At 37.1% G+C, this 24,271-nt stretch overlaps 1 protein-coding gene across 9 annotated transcripts; it reads right to left on the minus strand.

The window, feature by feature from the left end:
• Positions 1-159: 159 nt before the first annotated feature.
• LRRC34 (leucine rich repeat containing 34) lies at positions 160-24,213 on the minus strand. Of its 9 annotated transcripts, none has more exons than XM_082459010.1 (12): positions 24,010-24,213; positions 19,748-19,862; positions 19,116-19,234; positions 18,953-19,041; positions 17,855-17,938; positions 14,071-14,199; positions 11,761-11,856; positions 8,221-8,375; positions 7,679-7,834; positions 6,918-7,044; positions 5,156-5,341; positions 160-2,053 (listed from the first exon to the last, which is right to left on the minus strand). In XM_082459010.1, exons 1-12 carry the CDS (start codon positions 24,107-24,109, stop codon positions 1,961-1,963), a joined length of 1,449 nt encoding a protein of 482 aa, XP_082315136.1. In that variant the 5' UTR covers positions 24,110-24,213; the 3' UTR covers positions 160-1,960. The 9 variants fall into 9 exon arrangements, with proteins under 9 accessions (XP_082315136.1, XP_082315137.1, XP_082315135.1 ...); XM_082459011.1 differs by having other exon boundaries at positions 18,953-19,017; positions 19,748-19,868; XM_082459009.1 differs by having other exon boundaries at positions 19,748-19,868.
• Positions 24,214-24,271: the final 58 nt, after the last annotated feature.

Raw genomic sequence — 24,271 nt, forward strand, 5'->3', positions numbered from 1 at the left:
TCGTTATGTATGAACAATACCGATATTTACTTATTGGAGCATTTCTTGAGACAGTGATATGGTCTAATCGTCTGTCCTCTACAAACCCTGCCCCCCTTCACTGAACAGAGATGTGTATTTGCTTAAGGAATTTAGATAATTATCATGTAAACACAGTAATCATTCAGAAATAGGGTATTTAATTTCAAGAAAATACTGAAATAAACACCATGGATGTGAATCAGATATTTGGATTAAAATATCTGGCCATTATTTCAAATGCTGGAAAATTACTGAAATCAGAATACATACAGCTGTAAAGATGAATAAGATAATCTCCTCTTTTAAGTTTACAGTCAAGTGCGAAAGACAAGCCTGAATGCCAAGTGTTATAGTGGAGGAAGGAAAGAAAGGAAATGCTGAGCAGTCAGTGGAAGTTGAGTGGACAGAGAAAGGGCTGTTACTCCCCTGGATAGGCAAACAAGAGGAGATGGCTAATGGGAGGAATTTGTACACAGCTGACTGAGGTAGGGAGAATGGACAGAAAGTCTGAAAGGTGGTGGCAGAGATAGGAAGACACATCTAGCACTGTATCTATACCACCTTGAAATAGTCCTCTACCTTTAGCCTGTGCTGAAAGAGTGGGGTTAGATAAACATGTTTATAATCCAGGATCTCACACCCTCAACTACAGTTGACTGCTGAAGGGCAGGGATTAGACAGCCTCATTTGTAACACATGATTCCATACTTGGGACCACAGCTGACGGAACACCTTACCAGGGAGAAACAATTCTTAGGCCAAACTGAGCGACTTTTTTAAGAATTTGAGCTATGAAATTCAGAGACTTACTAGGTATTGGTGTACATGGAAAAGAAAAGATCATTTAGATCTGGTCCAGAGTCACTGAAGCAAGCCAGAGTCTAAAGGAAATAGTGAAGAAGCAGAGAGAGCTGATCTATAGAGCGAAGCAAGGGGATGAAGTAGGTTTGCAGAACCAAGCGACTGAGGCCCTGTGAGAGAAGTGGCTTGGTTTCTGGCTTTGCAGTCCCATTCTTGAGGTCACACAGCTATGCTTCATTTCCTTGTTCTGGATGCCAGTGATTTTTGCCTATTAAATTCTTACAGTAAAGCCCCCTTTTCTTTTTTTTTTCCTTTTCTTTTTTTGCTGTGCTGCGCGGCCTGCAGCATCTTAGTTCCCCAGCCAGGGAGTGAACCCGTAAATTCCCTAAATCCACCTTTTCTTAAGCAGGCTTGAGTCAGTTTCTGTTGCGTGTAGTTAGTTAGGCAGTTTCAACTTAGAATCCTAAGTTCTGATCCTCAGCGACTGAGTATATGGTGGTGCCATTAACTGCTAGGGAAGATAAGGGGGAGGTTTATGGAAGAGAAGACTTTATTTTGTATGTGCTGAATTTGATCGGTGGTGAGATACCTATGTGAAAATGTCTAGCAGTAGTTGGAAATGGGGACTGAAACCCAGCAGAGATTAAAGCTAGAGATACAGATCTTGCAGCATAAGGCTAATAATTATTGTGATAGAAATGATTTAGGCAACCCTGGGAGATGGTACAGAAGAACAAAAGATGAGGACAAAATCTTAGGGGAAATGCATTTTAAGAATGAGCAAAAGACAGAAAAGGAGATGGAAAGTGATAATAGGAAGAAAACCAGGGTGATGCAAGTTTCACGAAGACAAAAGTGGCTTTGTACTGATCACGTGGTACAGAGAAATTAGATAGGATGCAAATCAAAGACAACACTGGGTTGAGTAATTGGGTTGGGTAATTGGAGCGTGATCCCCTGAGAAAGGCAGCTGCAGTAATAATAGTGGGAGTAGAACCCAGGTGGCTATGGTTTGAGTAGTAGATAAGACATAATGAATACTACCATTTAGTTTGAAAAGCAGAGTGCGTACAGCAAACAAGATCATTTTATCAAATATCTAAAAGGTATAAACCACTTTATTTCTTGCTTTTTTGCTTCAAACTTGAAACTTTGTTGAATGATGAGCATAATAGAGTCTGCAACACTGTAATATGAGGCTGGATTCGAGCTGGATCTTAAAGGATGATTGCTAAGAGGAAAATGGAAGGAAATGTATAACATGTATATGATTGCAGATTTGCTCGTTACAATTCAGATGTGCAGAAGAAGTGGAATTTTCCTACAGAACTCTCGCGCCCAGTGGGAAGTCTGGAAAAAAATTAACTTTTAGTCCTAGGCACTTTAAAACCTAATCTGATATAAAGCAGCTAGAATTTATAATATCTTAAGGTAGTGCTTAAACATTTTGAAAATTGCTGTCTTATTTCTACCCTTTGTCTTCTCTCTAAAATGCTGTCCACATATATGGGGAGGAGAGGAGGCTTGCATGACAAAATGGCATCAGGGAAGACACTGTCTTCACTCTTTATTCTCTGGGCATCCTGCTGGCCTCTCATGCAATAGGCAACAGCTTGTAAAATATGTGATCCGGTTTTTCCTAGCCTGGTCAGAGCCCAGTAATTCTTGGCTGACCTGGCTTCACCTTAGTTCTCTTGGATGTGGAGAAGAGAGCTCTGAGACTTCTGCAAAAATGTCTCAAGCAGCCCCGTGTAAGTCAGGTTGCAGGTTTAGCACATGCCACTCCACTGCAGGCTCCAGATAAGCTTACTTCCCATTTACCTATTTGCTTCCCACTCAGCTACCTTGTCAGTCTCCCCTTGGGAGAATATAGGAACTTGTGGGTCCCCTCTGTAGCACAGAGGGACAGAGAGTAGCTTGGGAAAGCAAACTGCATTAGGAAGGTTTACTTTGATACGGCTGTGTCCTAGCCTGGGAGTATCTCTTTCAGAATCCTATGGACTCCTCTACTATCCAGCATATTATGGAATACTTCAAAACAATAAAAGCTGAATAGACACTGCTACATTAAACAACAAGAATGAAGTGCACTAATATAATGTACAAAAGAGGTCTGACACAAAGCGTATATATACTGTATGATTCCATTTATATAAAATTCCAAAACATGCAAAACTACTCTGTGATGTTAGACATCATGATAGTGGTTGTCTATTGGAAGATGGTTGGAGGTGGTTCTGGGGAAGCTTATGGCATTTACTGTCTTTATCTGGGTCCTGGTTAACACAGATGGGTTAGCTTTGTGATAATTCATCTCGCTATTCACTTAGATACTTCCATTTAAAAGAAGTATATATTAAAGAAACTAATTTGAGGAATGAGAAAACCAGAGCATTGGTTTTTAAACTTCAGTGAGATTAAAGATGACCTGGATTGTAAAAATGCGGATTCCCCAGACTATCCTCGGAAATTCTGATTCAGTAGCTCTCACTCTAAGAATCTGTATTTTTAACATTTGCCCCAGGTGATTCTGATGCTCCATACTTTAAAAAATGCTGATTTAGTATCTTCAGTTTAAACTGTCTTTACTCTTTGGACAGATGTTCAAGTGTCTGTGACAGAAGTCTGTCATAGTGTTTCTCAAGTCTGAGTTTATTGGCTCTCTAATTGCTAGGAGTGGCATTTCCTCACCAGCTTAATGTTTTCCAAATGTAATGACAGTTGTTAGAGATGTTTGTATTTTTTCCTATACCTGGGTTTTCTTGCACTCATTGAATTCTGCAGTTTTTCAAATTTGATCAAAAAACAAAATTTTTTTAAATTTCCTATTGCATTTTTAACACTATAGACGTGCCTTTCCTCGGACATACAACTTTTTAGATACAGTTAATTATTTCTAGCTATATTCAGCATGTAATAATGTAAAAGAACTTTGTAAAAAACAGCTAGTCTTTATGTCTGCAGAGGAGAGATCTTAAAGTGGAAAGAAAGATCTGAAACATGTAGAGAACATTGGAAACTAAAGTTTGATAAAAGCTAATAACTAAGAGTAAAATCAAATTCATCTCTCTGAAAGCATGAGAATGGATTTGGTAAGGCATTTAGGTCTTTTCTGGCTCAGTAACTCTAGAACATTAAGTGAAAATCATGGCTCATAATTTATCCAGATGTTCTTCCCATTTCATAACCACCACCACCACCTGTGCCACCCCCTCACCACCACCACCCCAGTTTCCCCAGGGAGTATGGAAGTGTGTTATGAGGTGCTGAATACAAGGAAAAACCTGTTAAACTTTAAAAATCATTAAGTAGTGAGTAGGGCATATTTATCTTAATTCTTTAATCTGTTAAAGGAATGGACAATAACAGATGTGGGGTTTTTTTTAATGTTAAATTTTTTGAATAAATACAGCTATGATTTGAGGAATTCACAGTACTTTAAGTGAAGGCCAATACTTTGACAACTGTAAAGCTATCACCTTTATTCCTCTCAACATTTAGAGATAGATGGTTTTTACATTTAGACTGCAGAACTTAAAGTAACCTCTTTAAATTGTCACATAAAATTTTTTTTCTCACACTTTGCCCAGCTTTAGCAGTATTAAATCATTCAGATTAAACAGTTAAGTGGTATGTATGAATTAATTTGTGAACATGGGTCTGTAATCAAAGGATCGTGGTGTCTATTGCCTCTTCATAGAAATTTTAATTTGAAAACAGGATTGACCACAGACAACAGTAATTGTTTGCCATCAAATCATGAAAATGTTATTGGCATCCTCCAAAAGAGAGAATTATCTTTTTTAAAAGTTCACTGGCAGCACTGACTTGTTTGGAAAGTATACATTTATATGTATTTGTATATGTGTATGTTTATATATATTTGCCTGGATTTGTGAAATTGTATCAATACCCATTTGTAAAATACCTAAAATACTTTTTTCAACCTCTAAACCCCTTGACAGTCCCTGGAATCTGCCACCTGAAACCTTTTTACCACTTCATGACAACTTTCAGTTAGGATACCTATAATGACCTTTCCTTGTATGCTACTTTACTCTTTGGGTATATTTTCTTTATAAAAAGAAATTAGTTCCTTGATTTCCTTCTCCAGGTGTTCAAATTTTAGTCCCTATTTTGCTAAATTTCTTTGAAAAAATTACACTACTCAGTTTTTCACAATGGACAGTTATTCACAGTTTAGTGTCTCTTTTACTTGTTCTAATTTATGAAAGAAAATTTAATAGACAATAAAATATAATCTCTGTGAAGAGTAATAAGACAAATATATGAAAATTACTTTAAAGCTTGTTTTTCATAGATATTGACCTACTGGTACAAGTGTAAAACCTGCATTAGATGATGGGCTGCAAGCTTCTCCATAACCTGGTGTCCAGTAATAATGCCTTTTAAGGCCATTGGAGACTTCTGCAAGGTACACGTGTCCATCCACCACAAATGGCTCCACATCTGTATTGTCTGATTTTAGACGGCCCATGTGAATTAAATCTGAATATGCCTAGGATTTTTAAGAAAAACTGTATCATTAAGAAAATAGTTTATTCATTTTACAGTGCCTAAACAAATTTCAACATTCAAATTAGATGTGATAATTTATAGTTTAAAATAAAATATTCTGAATAACACTGCTGAATTTTAATATTTTCCAGGCATTGTAGTTTTTATTCATTTAATTCCACACAATGTAATTACAATCTTGCAAAACTTATTTCTACGTTTTAACGTTATTAGGCATGTTTTGTTGTTTCATGACTCCCAGAGATAACAATTCTATGTATTACCAATTTTGTGGACCAAAGGTCTCATGGTCAAAATTTTCAAGTCCTAAGGTGACTGACTCATAAATGAGGATGGAGTGCTGTTGTATATGCCCTTGAAGATCCGATGACAGCCAGGGATCCATTTTTCAGAAAAATAAACAATCACAGATTTTGGCATACAACTATATGGAGTTCATGGACCCCCTGAAGGTAATCTACAGATTTAGGCTTAGAGAGACCATTCCCATAGTATTAGATGCTGGCCTGGCTGGCCACTAATTATTTCTTCATTGTAGAATTTTCTTTGTATATCTCTTATGGATCATTGATATCTACATAAAAGTGTCGTACAAACATGTTAAACTAGTTTATCAGTAAGGTTGCGATTATAGAGAAAGGCAGAAATTAGACAGTAAAAGATTCAAAAGTCTAGCTGCTTTCTGCTGTAGCTTGTCATTAGTAATTCCAACTCAGCCTCTAGTGTGTAGAATGTGGATATGATGTTTTTCTGAAATCAAGGATTTTTTTTTAATAGTGTACATTTTATTAGCCTTTTTAGTGATAGAATTCTGGTTAGTCTTTTGGCAATTTTTGAGAATTCTAACATCTTATATATATATATATATTTTTTTTTTGGCTGCCTTGGGTCTTTGTTGCTGCGGTGGGCTCAGTAGTTGTGGCTCACGGGCTCTACAGCACACGGGCTCAGTACCTGTGGCACACGGGCTTAGCTACTCCGCGGCATGTGGGATCTTCCCGGACCAGGGCTCGAACCCGTGTCCCCTGCATTGGCAGGTGGACCCTTAACCACTGTGCCACCAGGGAAGTCCCCTAACATCTTATTTTTCTTTCTCTTCTTTCCAAATGAAAACTATTTGTTACTATGCTTTTTGTGTGTGTTGAAAGTAGTATCAAGGGTTCTCTGTATTTACATAAGCAACACACCAAATATTTTGACAGCTTTTACTATATCTCTCCAAATTCTGTGTCTTGGTTTAATTATTGGGTAGCAGATTGGAGATTGTGCCACAGCAAATTTAAAATAAATCAACAATTGTAATTTAAAAAAACTTAACTTTGGAGAAATTGGGACTGTGTAATTCAGTGATATTTATACTAATATGTAGTACTTGATATCTTTTCCTATTTCAACCACAAAACTTTCCAGTAGCTAATTTTTAGGACTTAACATTAAAATTTATCAAAACTGCAGTGTCTCGTTACACTTTGTAATCATGTCTAAGGCATCTGTATATAACATCTGACGTTATAGGGAAAACCCCAGAAAAAGCCTCAGTGAAGAAAAAAACTTACCACACGTGTAGCTTCATCAAATTTGTTTCCCCAAATGTAGATATTAGAGAGTGTGGGATTTGTTTTCATTGATTGTGAAAGTGCAACAAGTCCTTCTCCCTCTATGTTGTTGCTTACCACTGACAACCTATGGAAAACCAAAAAGTAATAACCCTGGAAACCAACAGTTCCACAAAGAGAATGCGTAAGCTAGCAACAGCATTTATTACACACATTTTATTGTGTTAAGTCTTAGCATTAAATACATTTAATGTATAATCAAAATATTGACCTAATAATTCCTAAAATCCAAGAAACTTAATTTCCTAATTGGATACTTCATGTACCTAAGTAGAACTACCTACATTTTGGAAATAAACAGTCTATTGTTTTCTATTTATTATTCAGTAAAGGTTTGGGGTGGATTACAGATATATTTTTCAAGATAAAGTCATCCAAGTAATATTTTCTTCTTTGATTCATTCTTATTTTAGAGTCTTGATCATATTGAATGATTATAATTTTTGTTAGAATTCAGGATAAAATAATAAGAATTTTCTCATTAATTTTAAGCAGTCATAACTAGAATCAATCTAATTTTTAAAAGACATTACTTTTGAAAAATAGAAGAAATTGAAATGTTTCCTGTAACTTAATATGTCAGTTTAGAAACTGAGTTTTCATATTTCACCATGAATCTTAAGAGGTAAGAGGTTTAAGGTTAGTATTCTAAAAAATTTAAGTTTTTCTGTTATTTTGGTTAAATATAAAACCATACTAACGCTTTAAGAGTCCTGTTGTGTGAAGCAAGAGCGTCACTGAGATAGTTTGCTCCTGCATTTTCTATTCTGTTAAAAGAAAGATCTATTACTTCCAGGGTAGTATTGCTTTTCAGTACATCGGCCAAACACACCATTCCATCCTGAGTTATTTTATTGCTGGGAAAGGAAAAATATGTAGTTATATTTGGAAATATGAAGTATTCTTTTATTCATAGAGATAGCATGCTTGAAAACTTATATAGTAATAAGTACTTTCTATTTTAGTTAAGATTTATTTTAATCACTTAATTTCCAAAAAAGTTAATAAAAATTTGCCATAAAATGTTGCTTCTATTCTGGTTTACATATTTAAATTGCTCTCAAGTTATTATATCGGTATAAGCCGAATAAATACTAAGGCTCAGGATAAAAAGTTGACAACAATGGTTGCATTTTCTAATTTTGGAATTAGTGTCTAACAAAGAATTTTATCTACAGTGAATATTTACAGAGATTATTCCCATGATTTAACTCCTGAATTAATATATAAGTTATCAACTTACCAGCTTACATCAAGGTAGCGTAGGCTTCTGTTCAGATACAGTGCATCACATAACTGTTTCATACCACAGTTTTTTATGTCATGCTTACACATGTGTAGTTCAACAAGGCACTGATTTTCTTTCAACATGTGGCCTAGATGAACTGTGGACTCTTCCTAAAAATAGATAGTCTTTTTTCTAGAATATAATTTTGAAGCAGTACATGTTTATTCCAAACATGCAAAGTTATTTAAATTAGCTTTTTAAAAAGATTTTATCAGTTAAGACTATTAGTCTACTATTTGCAATTTGTTTGGCATGGCTTTTTAAAACAATCATTTTGCCACAAATATCTTTACTGTCTTAGAAACAGGCAGCAGGCACTTGTAAAGTGCAGTGACTAAGTGATTTTAAGAGAGGCTGGTTAAAAAAATCATTACTAAAAAAGCAACAATCATCTAAGCAGGAAAAAAAAAAATCAAAATAATTGGTCCCATGATTGAGCATGAGGGAGTTCCCTGGTGGTCCAGTGGTTACAGAGCTTTCATTGCTGGAGCTCAGGTTCAATCCCTGGTCAGGGAACTGAGATCCCACAAGCTGCACGGTGTGGCCAAAAAAAAAAAAAAAAAAAAATGAGCATGAAAACCCCTTTACTGCTGTCCTCTCAAGACAAGGTGTTCTTGCCCCTTACATACGTTTCTAAACTTTGCTCTTGATCGCCACTCTTTGTAGTTTTTAGCCAAAATACAAAGACATTGCCCATCATGATTCTATTTTTAAAATACACTCACCCTGTGATATATCCAGTTCCCCTTGGAAAGTCATCCCAAATTTATAAATATGGTTTACTCTTGTTTTCTGGTAACTGGAAGACTTCCTTCCTTCCTTTCCTTCCTTCCCTTCCTTCCTTCCTTCCTCCCTCCCTCCCTTCCTCCCTCCCTCCCTTCCTCCCTCCCTCCCTTCCTCCCTTCCTTCTTCCCTCCCTCCCTCCCTTCCTCCCTTCCTTCTTCCCTCCCTCCCTCCCTTCCTCCCTTCCTTTCTTCCTTCCTTCCTTCTTCCCTCCCTCCGCTGCTTCCAGACAAAAGGTATGTAACCTCAGTGAGGATCTGAACACCAAGTACTTTAAATTTTTAACAGAATCAAAGCACGTCTTAAAATAAATGGGCCAAAGTATTTTATGATAAGAAGTCCTGATGCATTATTGCTGTTTTTATAAGTTTTATAGTCACTGGAAATGCTGATCATGGATAGCCATATATGCTCGAATTATCTAAAAGTACTTTGAGAAAAAATAAAAGTTAAATAAAATCACATAGCAATAGCAGATTGTACATGAGCTTTATAATAAAACTGTCCAAATGCTAGCTTTACCTTGTACTAACTTTATCACTTTGGGCAAATTATTTCATCTAGCTGAGTCCCAGTTCCCTTTTCTATATAAAATAGGTAAAATTTTACTTCCCTCACAGAAGTAAATAAATTAACAAAAGTACCTGGCACAAAATAAGTGTTCTATAGAAAACCACAAAGCATTTATTATTGTTCAATATTCTATAATACGGTATCTGATTTAAGTTATTGCTTTGACACTGAAAATACATATCCAGAGGGAAGCTGAAGTCTGAAATCTTAAATGAAAACTGACCACTTAGGAGGTCCAGTATTGGTCTGCATAGTGCCTGGAACAGAGGACATACTCAATACAGATATGATGTATGCCTTGACTGCATTTTTAGGTCAAGAAATTTGAAAGAGGGACCATCCTTATTAAGAAAGGGAACTAGTATCAAAAATAGTAAAGGGTTTTTGTTTTTTGGGTTTTTTTTTTTTTGGCTCCACTCACTGAGTTTGTGGCTTAGTTTGGCCTAGGGTGGCACCTAGCATCAGCGTTTTTCCAAGCTCCCCAGATAATGAACAGTAAAACCCTTAAATGAAACAGGTTTGCTGGCTTGTATTTGGGAACAGCAAGTGTGAGGAAGCACAAGAGGATTCTACTCCACAACCATTTAAGAGACTAGTACTGTCAGGGATAGAAGGGGGCGGCTGCCTGGGAGAGGAACAGAAAGCAGGCTAGTTTAGCTGACTGCCCAGAAGCACCAGGCTAAGAGCAAGGTCCAGGGCCTGAGAGCCCTGGGCTTTTTTTTTTTTTTTTTTTTTAATTTATTTATGTTTTGGCTGTGTTGGGTCTTCGTTGCTGCGCGCGGGCTTTCAATTTCAATAACTATTCTCAGATGGATTTAGGAGTAATGACACCACTCAACATTTAAAAGAGGAATTGTGCTTCGAATGCAATTTCATATAGTTTAACATACTTCCGCAGGGCTTTAATCCGGAAAACTTTGATTCAGCCTTCAAATCTCTTAACATGTCCTCAATCTGAGAAGCTCCCCTGCCACCTCTCATCCCCCTGCATTGATTTCTCTGTCTTTTCTCCTGCTCCCAAGGCACCCTGAGCATATCACCCTCCAGACTTGTGGATCTCCCTCCGTGTGGACTGAAAAAAAGCTCTTTGAAAACGAGGGCTGTGTGCTTTGACACTATCCCTGGCACCAGCATTGTTTCTTGTTTTGGGTTGCATTCCAATATTTACTGAGTGAAGAATCAGAAATGAAGCAATTTACTGGATGCTTACTTTGAGCCAGGTATTTTGCTGGTCTTTAAAGCAGGTTCTTCTATTTGTGGATTCTGGTTGTCTTTTTGAGGTTAAATTTGTAAACATGAAGCAATTAACATGATGTAAAATTCCAAAATTTTTCATACAGGAAAGTACAGAGATAATTCAAAGGGAGAGATCTATGTAGACAACGAATGCAAAATATACTTACAAATATGAAAAATATTTTTAAAATATGGTTAATTCTCAATTACTCATACTAATGGGGAACAGTGAAGTAGCTGATTTAAAGACCAAAGTCCTTGAACTTTTTCTTTTAGTAGATATTCTGTTTTTGTTTAGACCAATAGTAAAACGAGTTCTTATTCCCTAGCATTTTGCTGATAAGAGAGGAGAGCCACCTAAAAGAATGTTAAGGGGCAAGGAGAAGCCTTGAGAGTTGGAACCATGTTTTTACCATCTTTCTGTCTCTAGCATGCAGCTTACCTGAAGCACCAAGTCCAGACCTCCCAGACTGCTATTCATATGCAATTTGCCGTTATTGCTCAGGATTTCAAAAATGTAAATGGTTCATCACATCAGTGTAACAAGAACAAACAAATCACAAAACAGTTCACACTGGGCTCTTATAATCCTCCAGCCTTTAAAACTTTAATCATTTATGCTTTCATCTTAAAGTCCTCTGCCCCTCACAGGTTTACTCACTGAGAATGAGTTTATAAGAAAAATAGACGACATGTTTACTGTTTAAATAAGCAACATCTAAAACCATATTTATAAAACTCTTACCGAGAATTTAAAATTTTCCTTTCAAGTTTTTCTTTGTAAACAGTAGTTTACAGTTCTAAAAATACAATGCATTCATGAATCTTGACATAACCTTCAGTAAGTAGTACCTTCGTTTTATTCACATGTAGCCTTATTAACTGCTCACTTTGAATACATACCTGTTCACCATACAGTATAGGTCGGTTTAGGTTTAATCCCTTAATTGTTTGGTTTTGAGTTAGGACTGTAGCGAATGCTATCACACTCTGCATTCCCTAAAAACAGGTAAGTTCATTAAGGAAACTGACAAAGTATATAAATTAACCTCCCTAATATTTCAAGATCAGTAATCTGGATTCTGACAAATCAAAATTGTAGGTTGATCCTTCAATGGTAGGTTGATCAAATTCAGAAATGAATTGTTACTGTGTTATTTTCTCTCTGCCCTAAAATCTATAACATACATGGGGAGTTTCTTAAGGTTTCAGTATCCATTTCCTCCGGTGTTTACCTCTAGGTTTGCTCCTAAGCCCTCAAGGTTCTACATGATGCACAGAAATACAGACACACAAGTGGATCCCACCTAGGGCTCTATACTACATATAGTGTATATCCTTAATGCAAGCTTTCTTTTACATTCATACTAGTACTTTAAGTGTGTGTTTGTGGCAGGAAAGGGTTACTAATTACATTTTTCACTGCTCCCACAGGCCTCCCTCTACCTTATTGGAAGGGCCTAGTCCTCTGCCATCTCTGTGATGCACACACATCTAGTTGTTATGCCAGAAAACCTGGGCTTTCTTCCACTTCACCAGTCCTCTTACTCTATCAGTTGATCAGCAAGTCTTACAGATTCTGCCTCCAAAAGATGTTTCAAATTTGTCCATCTCTGTAGCTACCACCCCAACGCCAGTCCTCATGACCCACCTGAATTACTGCAGAAACTGCCTAAGTGGTCAGTGAGCTTCCTCTCACCACCCTCTAATTCCCCACAGAGAAACAAGAGTGATCTTTTACAAGCACCAATCATATCATGTCACCCCTCAACTTAAAGCCTTTCCATAATTTGCATTTAACTCCCTTTGTGTAGCTACTCTGGCTTTGTAGTTCTCAGACTCAGTATTTCATCATTCATGTACTCCCCTCATGATTTTTGCCATATCTGAGTATCAGTTTTACTATTTACCTAATACTTTTCCATTAAATCAACTCACTTTTTCCTTTATATTTATTTTAAAACTGTGTCATTACCATAAATGGAAAGCCACAATCCCTTGAAATAAATAGAAAGCATTTGTAAAAACAAATACGTATTAAAATTACCTCAAATTATGTCAGTCAGTATGCTACCCATACCACACCTGGGGAAGCACTATCTTAGAGTCTGTGTGTTCTGGACCCCCTGCCTGGAATGTTCTGCCATGGACCCTCTTCAAGGGAGCTCTTTCTCATCCTTCACAACTCCTAAGTATGACCTCCTCAGGTGTTCGGGTAACCATCCTATCATGCCTATTACCTTCTGCCCATTATCAGAGTACTTTGCCAACTTTGTAGCACTTTTATCTAATTTACTGATGTTTTCCTAACTAAAATATAACCTTTATAAGGGCAGAGACCATATCTGATGCACTCTTATATCCTTAGAATCTAGAATTGTGACTGGTATGTGTAGACAATACACAGTTGACCCTTAAAGGGTCAAGGATCAACTGTGTACCTTGGTATCCATGGATTCAAACAACCTTGAATCCTGTAGCAACTGTAGTATTTACTATTGAAAAAAATCTGCATATAACTGGACCCCAGCAGTTCAACCCGTGTTATCAAGAGTCAACTGTATATTGAATTAATGCTTTCCCAAGACCATACTGGCTGCATCTACCCCCTTCTTAAGCTTTAGAGCCTATTACCCCTAAGAGCCTCCTTGGCCCATCTTACTGTTTGCCTGTCCCAGGAATTTTGCATTAACCTATTAACAATAGGTTCCTAACAGTAGGCCTGAAGGTTTGAAGGCATGTTTGAGAAAATGAAGCCTAGAATTTGAAGACAGCGAAACAGACAGACTTCTCATTATCAGTCCAGATGAAGGCTCAGAGCAGCTCTTAGCATAACCTTAGGTTTTATGCTATAACATAACTACTCACTGCAAAATGTTTCCATAAGTAAAAAATTTATATTATATGAATGAAGTAGTATTTGTTTAATTAAAAGGAACTTAATCTTCTTCTTTAGAAAATCCCATACAAGTTAAGAAGGGTAACAGATGGAAGTTTAGGAATATTTTTATTACACTGGATATTCTTCCATAGTATTATTTATTATAATCTGATGCTTATTTTAAAAAAATATTTTCTCTGATATTAGACCTTAGAGACAAGCTTAATCATTCATAAACTGTCATTTAGCTGGTCTCTGACACTCCTCTATGCTAGTTTCCAGGGAGAATGATCCAATATCTGAGTGACCATCTCATACCCAATTTAACTCACCAGATCACAGTCACCCACATCTAATTTCTCTAAGGATGAATTAACTTGTAGCATTGCAGCAAAAAACATTCCACCCTTATTTTCAATCTTGTTTCCAGTCATTCTTAGGTGCTTCAGAGTTGTATTCTTCTGAAAAGGAAAAGAGGCAAAACTTGGTTAAAATTTTAACCCACAGAATTCTCTTTAGATTACATGAGTTAGGAGACTATATTACTATTTGCAGACTCATCAGTTTTTCATGGAGATAGAACAAGATATATTCCTTAAAGGTAACATTCAATTTCCCATAACAGATAAAAATCTAGTTTAATAGTTTAGTAGAAATAATGCCCAGGAAATAGATACCAAAATAATGACCAGTAAATGAAGCAGATTTTAATAACTTTCCTTTCATTAGAAAATCTATAAATATATCTTCTAAGAAAATTACACCACCTTTTAAAATTGAGATGAAATTCACATAACACAAAATTAACTATTTTAAAATGTACAATTTGGGACTTCCCTGGCGGTCCAGTGGTTAGGACTCCATGCTCTCGCTGCCAAGGGCCTGGGATCAATCCCTGGTTGGGGAGCTAAGATCCCGCAAGCCGCACGGTGCAGGAAAAAAAATAAGCAAGAAAATGTACAATTCACTGGATTTTACTACATTCTCAGTGTTGTGCAGCCATCACCTCTAGCTAATTCCAAACCATTTTTATCACCCCTAAAGGAGACCCTGTACCCATTAAGCAATCACTTCACATTCCCCCGTATCATTTTGAAAGTGATACAATTTCTCAGACATTTGCGAAGTTTAATTCCTTCTCTTATTTCATTTCTTTTGATAAATCTTTCACAAAATTACAGACATTTCATTGTCCTAGTGAATAAATATTTGGACATGTAAGTGCAAATAATTATCTTTAAAATTAAGTCAAACCCCTCTAAGAGTGGGAAGAAGGCAAGGATGTCTACTCTCACCACTTCTATTTGACATTGTACTGGAGGGTCTAGATAGGACAATTAGGCAAGAAAAAGAAACAAAAAGGGCATCCAGGTTGGAAATGAAGTAAAACTCTTGTTTGCATACGACATGATCTTATATGTGGAAAATTCTAAGGAATCCACCAAAAAAACCCAAACCAAAACAAAACAAAAGCTGTTAGAACTAATAAATGGGGAATTCCCTGGCGGTCCAGTGGTTAGGGCTCCGTGTTCTCACTGCTGAGGGCCCAGGTTCAATCCCTGGTCAGGGAACTAAAAGCCCACAAGCCGGCCAAAAAAAAAAAAAAAAGAACTAATAAATGAGTTCAGCAAGTCTGCAGGACACAAGATCAATATATAGAAATCAACTGTATTTCCATACACTAGCAATGAACAATTCAAAAATGAAATTAAAATTCCATTTATAATAACATCAAAAAGAATAAAACATTAGGAATAAATTTAACAAAAGGGCAAGACTTGCACATTGAAAACTACAAAGCATCAAAGCATGTTTGAAAGAAATTAAAAACAACCTAAACAGGGACTTCCCTGGCAGTCCAGTGGTTAAGACTCCGAGCTTCCACTGCAAGAAGCATGGGTTCAATCCCTGGTCGGGGAACTAAGATCCCACATGCAGTGCAGTGTGACCAAAAATAAATAAATATTTAAAAAAATAAAATAAAAACAACCTAAGTAAATGGAAACACATCCCATGTTCCTGGATCAGAAGACTTAAGAGAGCACTATTCCCCAAATTGATCTAAATATTTAAAGCAATCCCTCTCAAAATCCCAGTTGCATTTTTTGCAGAAATTGATAAACTGATCTTAAAATTCATGTGGAAATGCAAGGGACCCAGAAGAACCAACACAATCTTGAAAAAAGAACAAAGAGGACTCACTTCTTGACTTTAAAACTTACTACAAAACTACAGTAGTCGAGATATTGTGAGACTGGCCTAAGGATAGACATATAGATTAAAAGAATAGAATGGAGAGTACAGAAATAAACCCTCACATTTATAATCAACTGACTTTCAACAAGGATGTCAAAATTAATGGGGAAAGAACAGTCTTAACAAAAGGTGTTGGGTCAAATGGATATCCACATGAAAAAGAATGAAATTAGACTCCTACTTCACCTCATATATAAAAATTAACTCAAAATGTGTCAGAGAGCTACATGAAAGAGCCAAAACAAAAAGCTGTTAGAAGAAAATGTAAGTGTAAATCTTCATGACTTTGGATTAGGCAAAGTCATGAAGTTATAGCCTTCTTAGATACATCACCAAAAGCCCAAACAACAAAAGAAAAAATAGATAAAATGAACTTCATCAAAATTAAAAAATTTTGTGCTTCAAAAGACACCACTAAGGAAGTTAAAGGCAACCTACAGAATGTGCGAAAATATTTGCAAATCATGTATCTAATAAGGGACTCCAGAAAGGGCAAAAGATTTGAACAGATAGTTCTCCAAAGAAGATATACAAATGACTAATTAGCATATTAAAAGATATTCAACATCTTTATTCATTAGGGAAATGCACATCAAAACCACAAAACCTCTTCATACCCACTAGGATAGCTCAAATCAAAAAGACAATAACAAATACTGGTGAGGATATGGAGAAATCAGGACACCCATACATTGTTGGTGGAATTGTAAAAAGGGACAGCCACTTTGGAAAACAGTTTGGCAGTCACTCAAAATGTTAAACAGAGTTTCCAAATGAACCAGCAATTTCACTCCTACGTATGTACCCTAGAAAACTGAAAACATACATGCACAGAAAAATGTGTGCAAATATTCATAGCAGCATTATACGTTATAGACAAAAAGTGGAAACCCAAATGTCCATTAACTAATGGATGAACAAAATGTGATATTTCCAAACAATGGAATATTACTTGGCAATAAAAAGAAATGAAGCATGTTACAACACGGATAAAATTTGAAAGCATTAAGCCAGTCACTAAAGGCCACATACTGTACGATTCCATTTATAAATGGCCAGAATAGGCAATCTACAGGTAGAAAGTAGATGTGACTGCCAGGTGCTGGAGAGTGAGAGAGAGAAGCACAGAGAGGGATTACTAACGGGTACAGGGCTTCTTTTTGGGGGAAAAATGTTCTAAAAACAGTGATAGTGGTGATGGTCACATAACTGTGAATATAACTGACTGTTGAACAACACAGGGGTTAGGGTCGATGACCCTCTGTGCAGTTGAAAATGAGTTTAACTTTACATTTGGCCCTCTGTATCCGAGGTCCTGCATCCTCAGGTTCAACCGACCGTGGCTTGTGTAGTACTGCAGCATGTATTTAGTGAAAGAAATCTACATATGAGTGGACCCATACAGTTCAAACCTGTGCTGTTCAAGGGTCCACTGTATTCAATTTACTAAAAAACCACTGAATTGAACACTTACAAAGGGTAAATTTTGTATATGTGAATTATATCTTAATAAAGCTCTTTATTTTTTTATTCTCTATTTTTTTAACTGAAGTATAGTTGATTTACAATGTTGTGCTAATTTCTGCTGTACAGCAAAGTGACTCAGTTATACACATATATACATTCTTTCTTTATATTTTCCATTATGGTTTATCCATAAAGCTGTTTATTTTTAAAAATGAGTTCAAAAGTGCTCATGTAATGTCCAGATTTTAATAAACTGAAGTGAAATAAAAAATATACATTCGCACAATATTAAGATAAGTTGACATTAACATTTGTTTCTGTTGGTTCCAAGCTAAAACTAAAGAAGTTAAAATTCCCAAATAAAATGTTAGTTTGAGGTATACGAATGCTTACATGTAGTGCTTTAGCAATCAGTTCTCCACCTTCAGGCCCAATGTCGTTAAACATAAGGTTTAAGTAAATGAGATTATGTTGCTTCTAAAATAAGGAGAGAAAAGAAGCTATTACACGTGTATTATTAGAAATCAATAATATGTAAGAGCTGCTTTTTAAGTAAAAGTGTTTACCTCCAAAAAAATTCTTTATAACCAGGAAATTTCAAGGTCCAGCAAAAGAAAGGACCATTAAGGAAAAAAATCAACATGATCATTTAAACAAATATAATGGCAATATAAAGAAAAGAACTATTATTCATTTTTGATCAATGATTCAAAGTATGGATGTGCTTTATATACTTAACCATAGTGTATAAGTTTGCAAAAGATGACTCAGGAGGCTCTAGGTACCAGCTCTACTGAGACCAAATACACAAATGGGTTTTTAGTGTATTTCAAGTGTTATAAATATGGCACAGAGTCAGGACACTTGACATTTTGCAAAACTAGTGTTTTGTGTGTGTGTGATTAGACTAGGTGATTTCACTGTAAACAGAACTAAGAATATTTTGATGACGATGCTTTTGCAGCATTTTTATTTGTGGTTGATGAAAATAACTTGGTTACTTCGTTATTTTTTTTTTTTTAATCTTCACTCTGTCCTTACATTGTGTGCCATTTCATGGACATGAGAATTTTAAGATCATTTTAAGCTCATTAGAAGAAGCACTTGTAGCAGATGAGAATGGAACAAATAGGAAATTAAAAAGCTAATTTAAGGGAAGAATAAAAAATGATATATGCTGCTTTAAACATTTTATTTTAACTGAAAATACAGACATACATACGTATGTGTCAATCTTCTGAGGTTGAAACAAAGCCTTTTCTTTAACGACACCTATTCTGATTGGTGGACCACACTGTCTTTCTTAAATAAAATGCAACCATAAAACAGCATTTCAGCTTGGGTATCTCCAAAGTGAAGTCTGCAACAAAGGGTTAGCTTAGCAGGCTAGGCGTGCTGAAACCCTGCACGTTCCAAAGAAAGGGCTGGTTCTTAACTGGGTCCTGGGAGAAAAAAAAAATGAACGAAGAACATTTTGTAGTAAAATAATACCTGAAGCAGTTTTGCAGCATAGGATGCGCCAACATCACTTATGAGGTTATATCTAACATCCAAACCTGAAGAACACAGATGAATAGAAGCTGATATTCCTTCTAATGAACACTTAAAATCAGGAAAATGAAAGCAGGAAGGAATGATTCTTAAGGAGACATACCATTAATATATGGATTATTCTTTAAAATTCTGCAAAGAATCCAAAAATCTTCACCTGTTACTCTTTCTACTGGCATTAAGTGACAGTTACCAGCAACATTTAATGTGATTCCTACCAATCTGTTAAAATATAAAAAAGAAATCCAGTAAAGAAATAAAAGTATTTTTCCTTCATGTTTAGTAACATCATGGATAGCATTTACTGGAACCAAGTATGTACCACAATACAGATTTATATCAAGTAACTTAAAACTACTGAATATTCTACAGCTTTTGCAAAGCACTTTAACATATGCATAGTTTAATTTCTCAACCACAAGAAAACCAAAGTATTCCCACTTGACAGATAATGACATTGAAGACTTCAATGATTTGCAAAGCATAAATAAACCCAGCTCACAGGAGTTAAGGACAAATCTGGAACCCAGACTTGGAGAATGCTGGTCTAGTCCTTTTTCAGTAAACTCCACTACCTCCAAGACCTAACCATGTCGATCATCTATGCTGAATCAAAAAGTATGTCCACTTTATCAAGCATTTGCAAATGGCTTTCAAATCACTGTGTTCCAGGATTTTCACATAGATGAATATCAGTGAATGTTGCTGATGTAATCAAGTATTTGTCTTCCTTACCCCTTTTCAATTTCTTCGTCCACTTCTTGGAGTATATGCAATATAAAAGGTTTAATTTCCTGGGACTTTTCCATACATAGCTCATAATAATATTCCTGTAGACCGCCAATAGGTTCTGCAGCTTTTGAAAAATAAATGCATTACCCTTCATCGCATATACATTATCCCAGGAGCTTCCCCCCCGCCAGAAAAAAATTAGACTTCTTTCAAAGATACAAATGTGTGCGTATAGCGTTGAGGGCAGGGTGAAGAAAAGGAGATGACGTTAAGAATACAGAAAGGGAAGAAAAATAAGAAGGAATGGGAGAGAAGAAAAATGCTGTTTGGAGAACTAGGGCCATAGAAGTACCCACTGAAGAGTGAGCAGACACTAACTTGGAAGTGACACAAAGGGAGAACTAACCTCTGTTATGTAACAGGCCTGGCAGCTGAGGAAAATGATGTCCAGAGAAATTACGTATTGTGCCTAAAATCATACAGCTAATAAGGGCAGAGTAGAGAATCATACTGACTCCAAAGTCTCCTCCTACTCTGCTATAATGGGTTAGGGTGACTCAAGGTTGCTTATCATGGCTTCAAACAAAGAAAATTTTATCATAGAGTCTAAACTCAAAAGGGATCTGAAAAATCACCAAGTCCAATAGGCTTCTTGGAGACCCTCTATACCATGCACGTTGATGGCATTTGAATACAGCTCTGTCTGTTCTTCCTAACACCAAGTTGAGGCCTAGCTCACAGAAGCGCTTCACCTACCCTGGGCTTCCATTTCCTCTTTCTAAAGGTGATTTTCCCTGTCCAGTCCTTAATAAGGAAGACAGAAACAAAACAGGAGTTAAGAACTTGTTCCTCTGTTATACCTGCAGTTTTCCTTAATGGTCTTATTATTTTTGATATTATTTTTTAAAAAATTTTTACTGGAGTATAGTTGATTTACAATGTTGTGTTGGTTTCAGGTGTACAGCAAAGTGAATCAGTTATACATATACATATATCCACTCTTTTTAAGATTCTTCTCCCATATAGGTCATTACAGAGTATGAGTAGAGTTCCCTGTGCTATACAGTAGGTCCTTATTAGTTATCCATTTTATATACAGTAATGTGTATATATCAATCCCAGTCTTCCAATTTATCCCTCCCCCCTCCCCTTTGTTATTACTTTAAAAGCATCCTTTTTGAGGCCCAGGCCTTCTTGGGTAGAAGGTATGCTGACACTTTTCTTAGAAGCACACACCACTGTCTGTATTTTCTGTCCTACCTTTTGGGTATGTCTCTTTAAGAGTCCATGCTCAGAGATCTCACTGCTCAATCAGCCTGAGGTCTTTAGGATCCAGCTTCTCTAAGTCTCTACATCCCAAAGATCTTATTTGCTGAGTGGATTTCTGCACTACATGAACTAAAGAGTTTGCTAAACAAATGTGCAAAACAAGATTTAAGATGAGGAACATCATATTACACAAGTGAAAGCAGATAAACTTTTCTTATAGTTTTTTAAAATAAACTTTTAAAAAATAAATGTAGGGGACTTCCCTGGTGGTCCAGTAGTTAGGACTCTGTGCTTTCACTGCACTGCAGTGCAGCCCAAATAAATAAAGTTAACCCACACTTATTTCAGATAACTTGGAAATTTCAATATCAAAAAGAAAATAAAGGAAAAAAAAAAGAAAAGAAAAGAAACATTCATCAGCAATCCCGCTACCAAAGAACCACCACAACTGAGGTCTGGGGGTATTTCCTCCCTATTATTTTTCTTTTTCTATATCCTTTTTTTCTTCAGTTAACATTGTGAGCAGCTTTCCCATATCATTAGATATTCTCTGAAAATGTTTAATGTCAGCATAATTTCTGTCTTGTGAATGGATGTACATAAGAAATCTTTCACTTACCAGATATAAAATAGATAAACAACAAGGACCTACTATATAGCACAGGGAACTATATTCAGTATCTTGTAATAGCCTGTAATGGAAGAGAATCTGAAAAAGAATATACCTATATATATGTATGTATAACTGAATCACTGTGCTATACACCTGAAACTAACACAACATTGTAAATCAACTATACTTCAATTAAAAAAAAATTTTTTTAAGAAATCTTTCACTTACTTTAGGAAATATTCATGTATTTAAATAATACTTTAGCACAATATTTCCAAAATTGTGTTCTGTGGAATACTAATCTACAAGATGATCAAAGATGCTCTAAATAGAATAGGTTTTACTGTCAAATAAGTTTGGGAAATGATGAATTGAACAATGCTAAACAGATTCCTATCTACAACACTTCTCAGGACATTTAAAACTCTCAGGTGCTCAAAGATTCCTCCGATTGTTGAGCCTGGCGGGGAGGGAGGTTAAAAGTGCTCCCAGACTTAGGACTTACGTGACCATGGTTAACATGGAATGCAATCCAAAAAATGCTAGTTTAGCGTCCTCAACAGAAAACAAAGCAAGTAGATCTCAAACGGATTTACTTCCTGGAGCTGGGCTCCCACTGGGTTTCTTTCCTCTCTTCTGGCTACTACTTTCCTCGGTATTAAAAATGTTAAACAAAATTTCAGAAGTAGAGACCTGAATGAAATAAAGACGTGTTTATTTGGGGTTTGTTAGGACTGCAACCCAGGAGACACAGATCCAAGAAGCACTTGAACTGTGTTCCACCAGACTACAAAATGGTGGAGGCTTATAAAGGCAAAAACCCCACAAAGTTACATAAATTGTTTGTCAAGAATTAGGATTGGAGCTGGCAAGAAGTAAGGGTGCTTGGTAAGCAAGGATTGGTTAAGAGTCTGAAACGATTACAAAATTGCAAAGGTGGGGGCTAATTTGAAACTACAAGGTTGCAACTAGCAGCTGCTAGCAGATTCTGTTTTGAAAACAGCTGGTAGTGTCCTTGAGTCTGATACAGTTCAGAGAAAATCCAAGTTCTCAGTGATGAAGGAATGCATCTGAAATCATATCCACAGTGGCCACTTGGCTCCATTTTGCATGCCTGTACCACAGTTACTCCATTTTGATTTTTAAACGATCTTAAGTATGTCATTAAAGAGAAGAGAGGATTGCCCTGAGAATTTCTCTGACGTTCATTCTGCCTGCCCTCAGCTGGCACAACCGTATCCAGGACATGCAGACAGATGTCAGACTTACAAGTCATGTTTTTGTGAAGACATGAAGGAATCTTAGATTACAAGCTAAATATAGCTAAAGAAATTTACAAGAATATTTGTATTTAATTACCTGGCCATGGATGTAAATTATTTTAAAGCTTCAGCTATATCTTTCTGCTACTCTCTCTTTTATTTACAATTCACCTAAGTATTGTATGTCAGGATTCTATGGCACCAATAATTTATTTCCTATAGTGTATTCATATTAGGAGAAAATAATAAACCAGTCTGCAAACTGTAAAGCAAAACCTAGGAATAACCAATTACACAAGAAAATGTCAAGACTCTAACCTAGATTTCATTTTTAATCCACACCTGAGTCTTGAATTCCAAATAATTTTTACTTAACAGCCTGCTTAAAAAATTCTAGTTAAGGGCTCATTTTGGAGGTGGTTCCCAATGTCCTCCTATACTGGAACAGCCAAGTACTGGGAAATCCAAGAGTTGAGGGTGTCAGACTTCGGTGCCTACCCAGAACGTCTGTGTGGGCTGAACAAGTTACTTAAATTCTTCGATCTTAAATTTCCTCTTATGCTAAAAGCAGAGTATATCAATGCTCATCTCACGGTGCTTTGAGGAATACGAAGGCTTCTGGCACAATTTCATATCTACAACACAAGTGTCCAAAATGGAAATGGTGGAGGGAGAGGGCGTTCACACTATACTTAACTTGCTACCGGATAATTCGTGGGTGCAGAAATACTTAAAACCGAGCTGGCGTAGAGGTGCAAAGAGCGGTTTCCAGACCCTCTCGCCCACCTGGGCCCTGCTCTCTGGAGACTGCACAAAAAGGGGCCCAAGAAGTATATCCAGACAACCTTCTCAGAGACCGTAAGAGCAAAGCGACACACACTTTACTACTTCAGGACAACCCACCGCGCGAACTGCGCACCCGCTGCGGGAACTTGGGGCTCCGCTCCCGCCTGCGTTTGGGGGCGCCCCGAAGTTCCGGCCACAGCTGGGGTTCCCAGAGGCACCCTCCCGCCGGACCACCTCTGGCCCGAAGTCTGCTCGGAGGAATCGGCCTGGCCCCCGACGGCCCTCGCGCGTTTCGTCCGGGCCAGGCTGGCGCCAAAGGACCCCCTATTTCTTACCGCTACAGTCGGCCGCAGCCCACGCCGGAGTAGGGGTCGTAGATGGGGCGGAAGGTGGGGTCCGGGACTCAGGCCCGGCCTGCTGCGGGCTGCGCTGCATGCTCTCTGCCTCCCTCCGGCCGTGGCAGCGGCGTTGTCATGACGACCGCGCGCGTGCGCCAGCCGCCCCAGGCCGCCAACGATCTGCGCCGGGAGCGGATCCACCGAGCGACCCCGAGCGCCGGAACCAGCCGGCTGTGGCGACCTTCGCCATTACTCCCTC

Source organism: Balaenoptera physalus (genome assembly GCF_965194825.1).
Source record: "Balaenoptera physalus genome assembly, chromosome: 4".
Classification (NCBI taxonomy): domain Eukaryota; kingdom Metazoa; phylum Chordata; class Mammalia; order Artiodactyla; family Balaenopteridae; genus Balaenoptera; species Balaenoptera physalus.

Excerpts from the sequence above, each read along its gene's own strand:
- LRRC34 (XM_082459009.1), bottom strand. The coding sequence starts at position 24,109 with ATGCAGCGCAGCCCGCAGCAGGCCGGGCCTGAGTCCCGGACCCCACCT. Across the intron at positions 14,200-17,854 it reads TGATTGCTAAAGCACTACAT|AAGAATACAACTCTGAAGCA; the intron begins GTAAGCATTCGT and ends TTTCCTTTTCAG. Across the intron at positions 2,054-5,155 it reads CAGGTTTTACACTTGTACCA|CAATCATCCTTTAAGATCCA; the intron begins GTAGGTCAATAT and ends TTTTCCTCTTAG.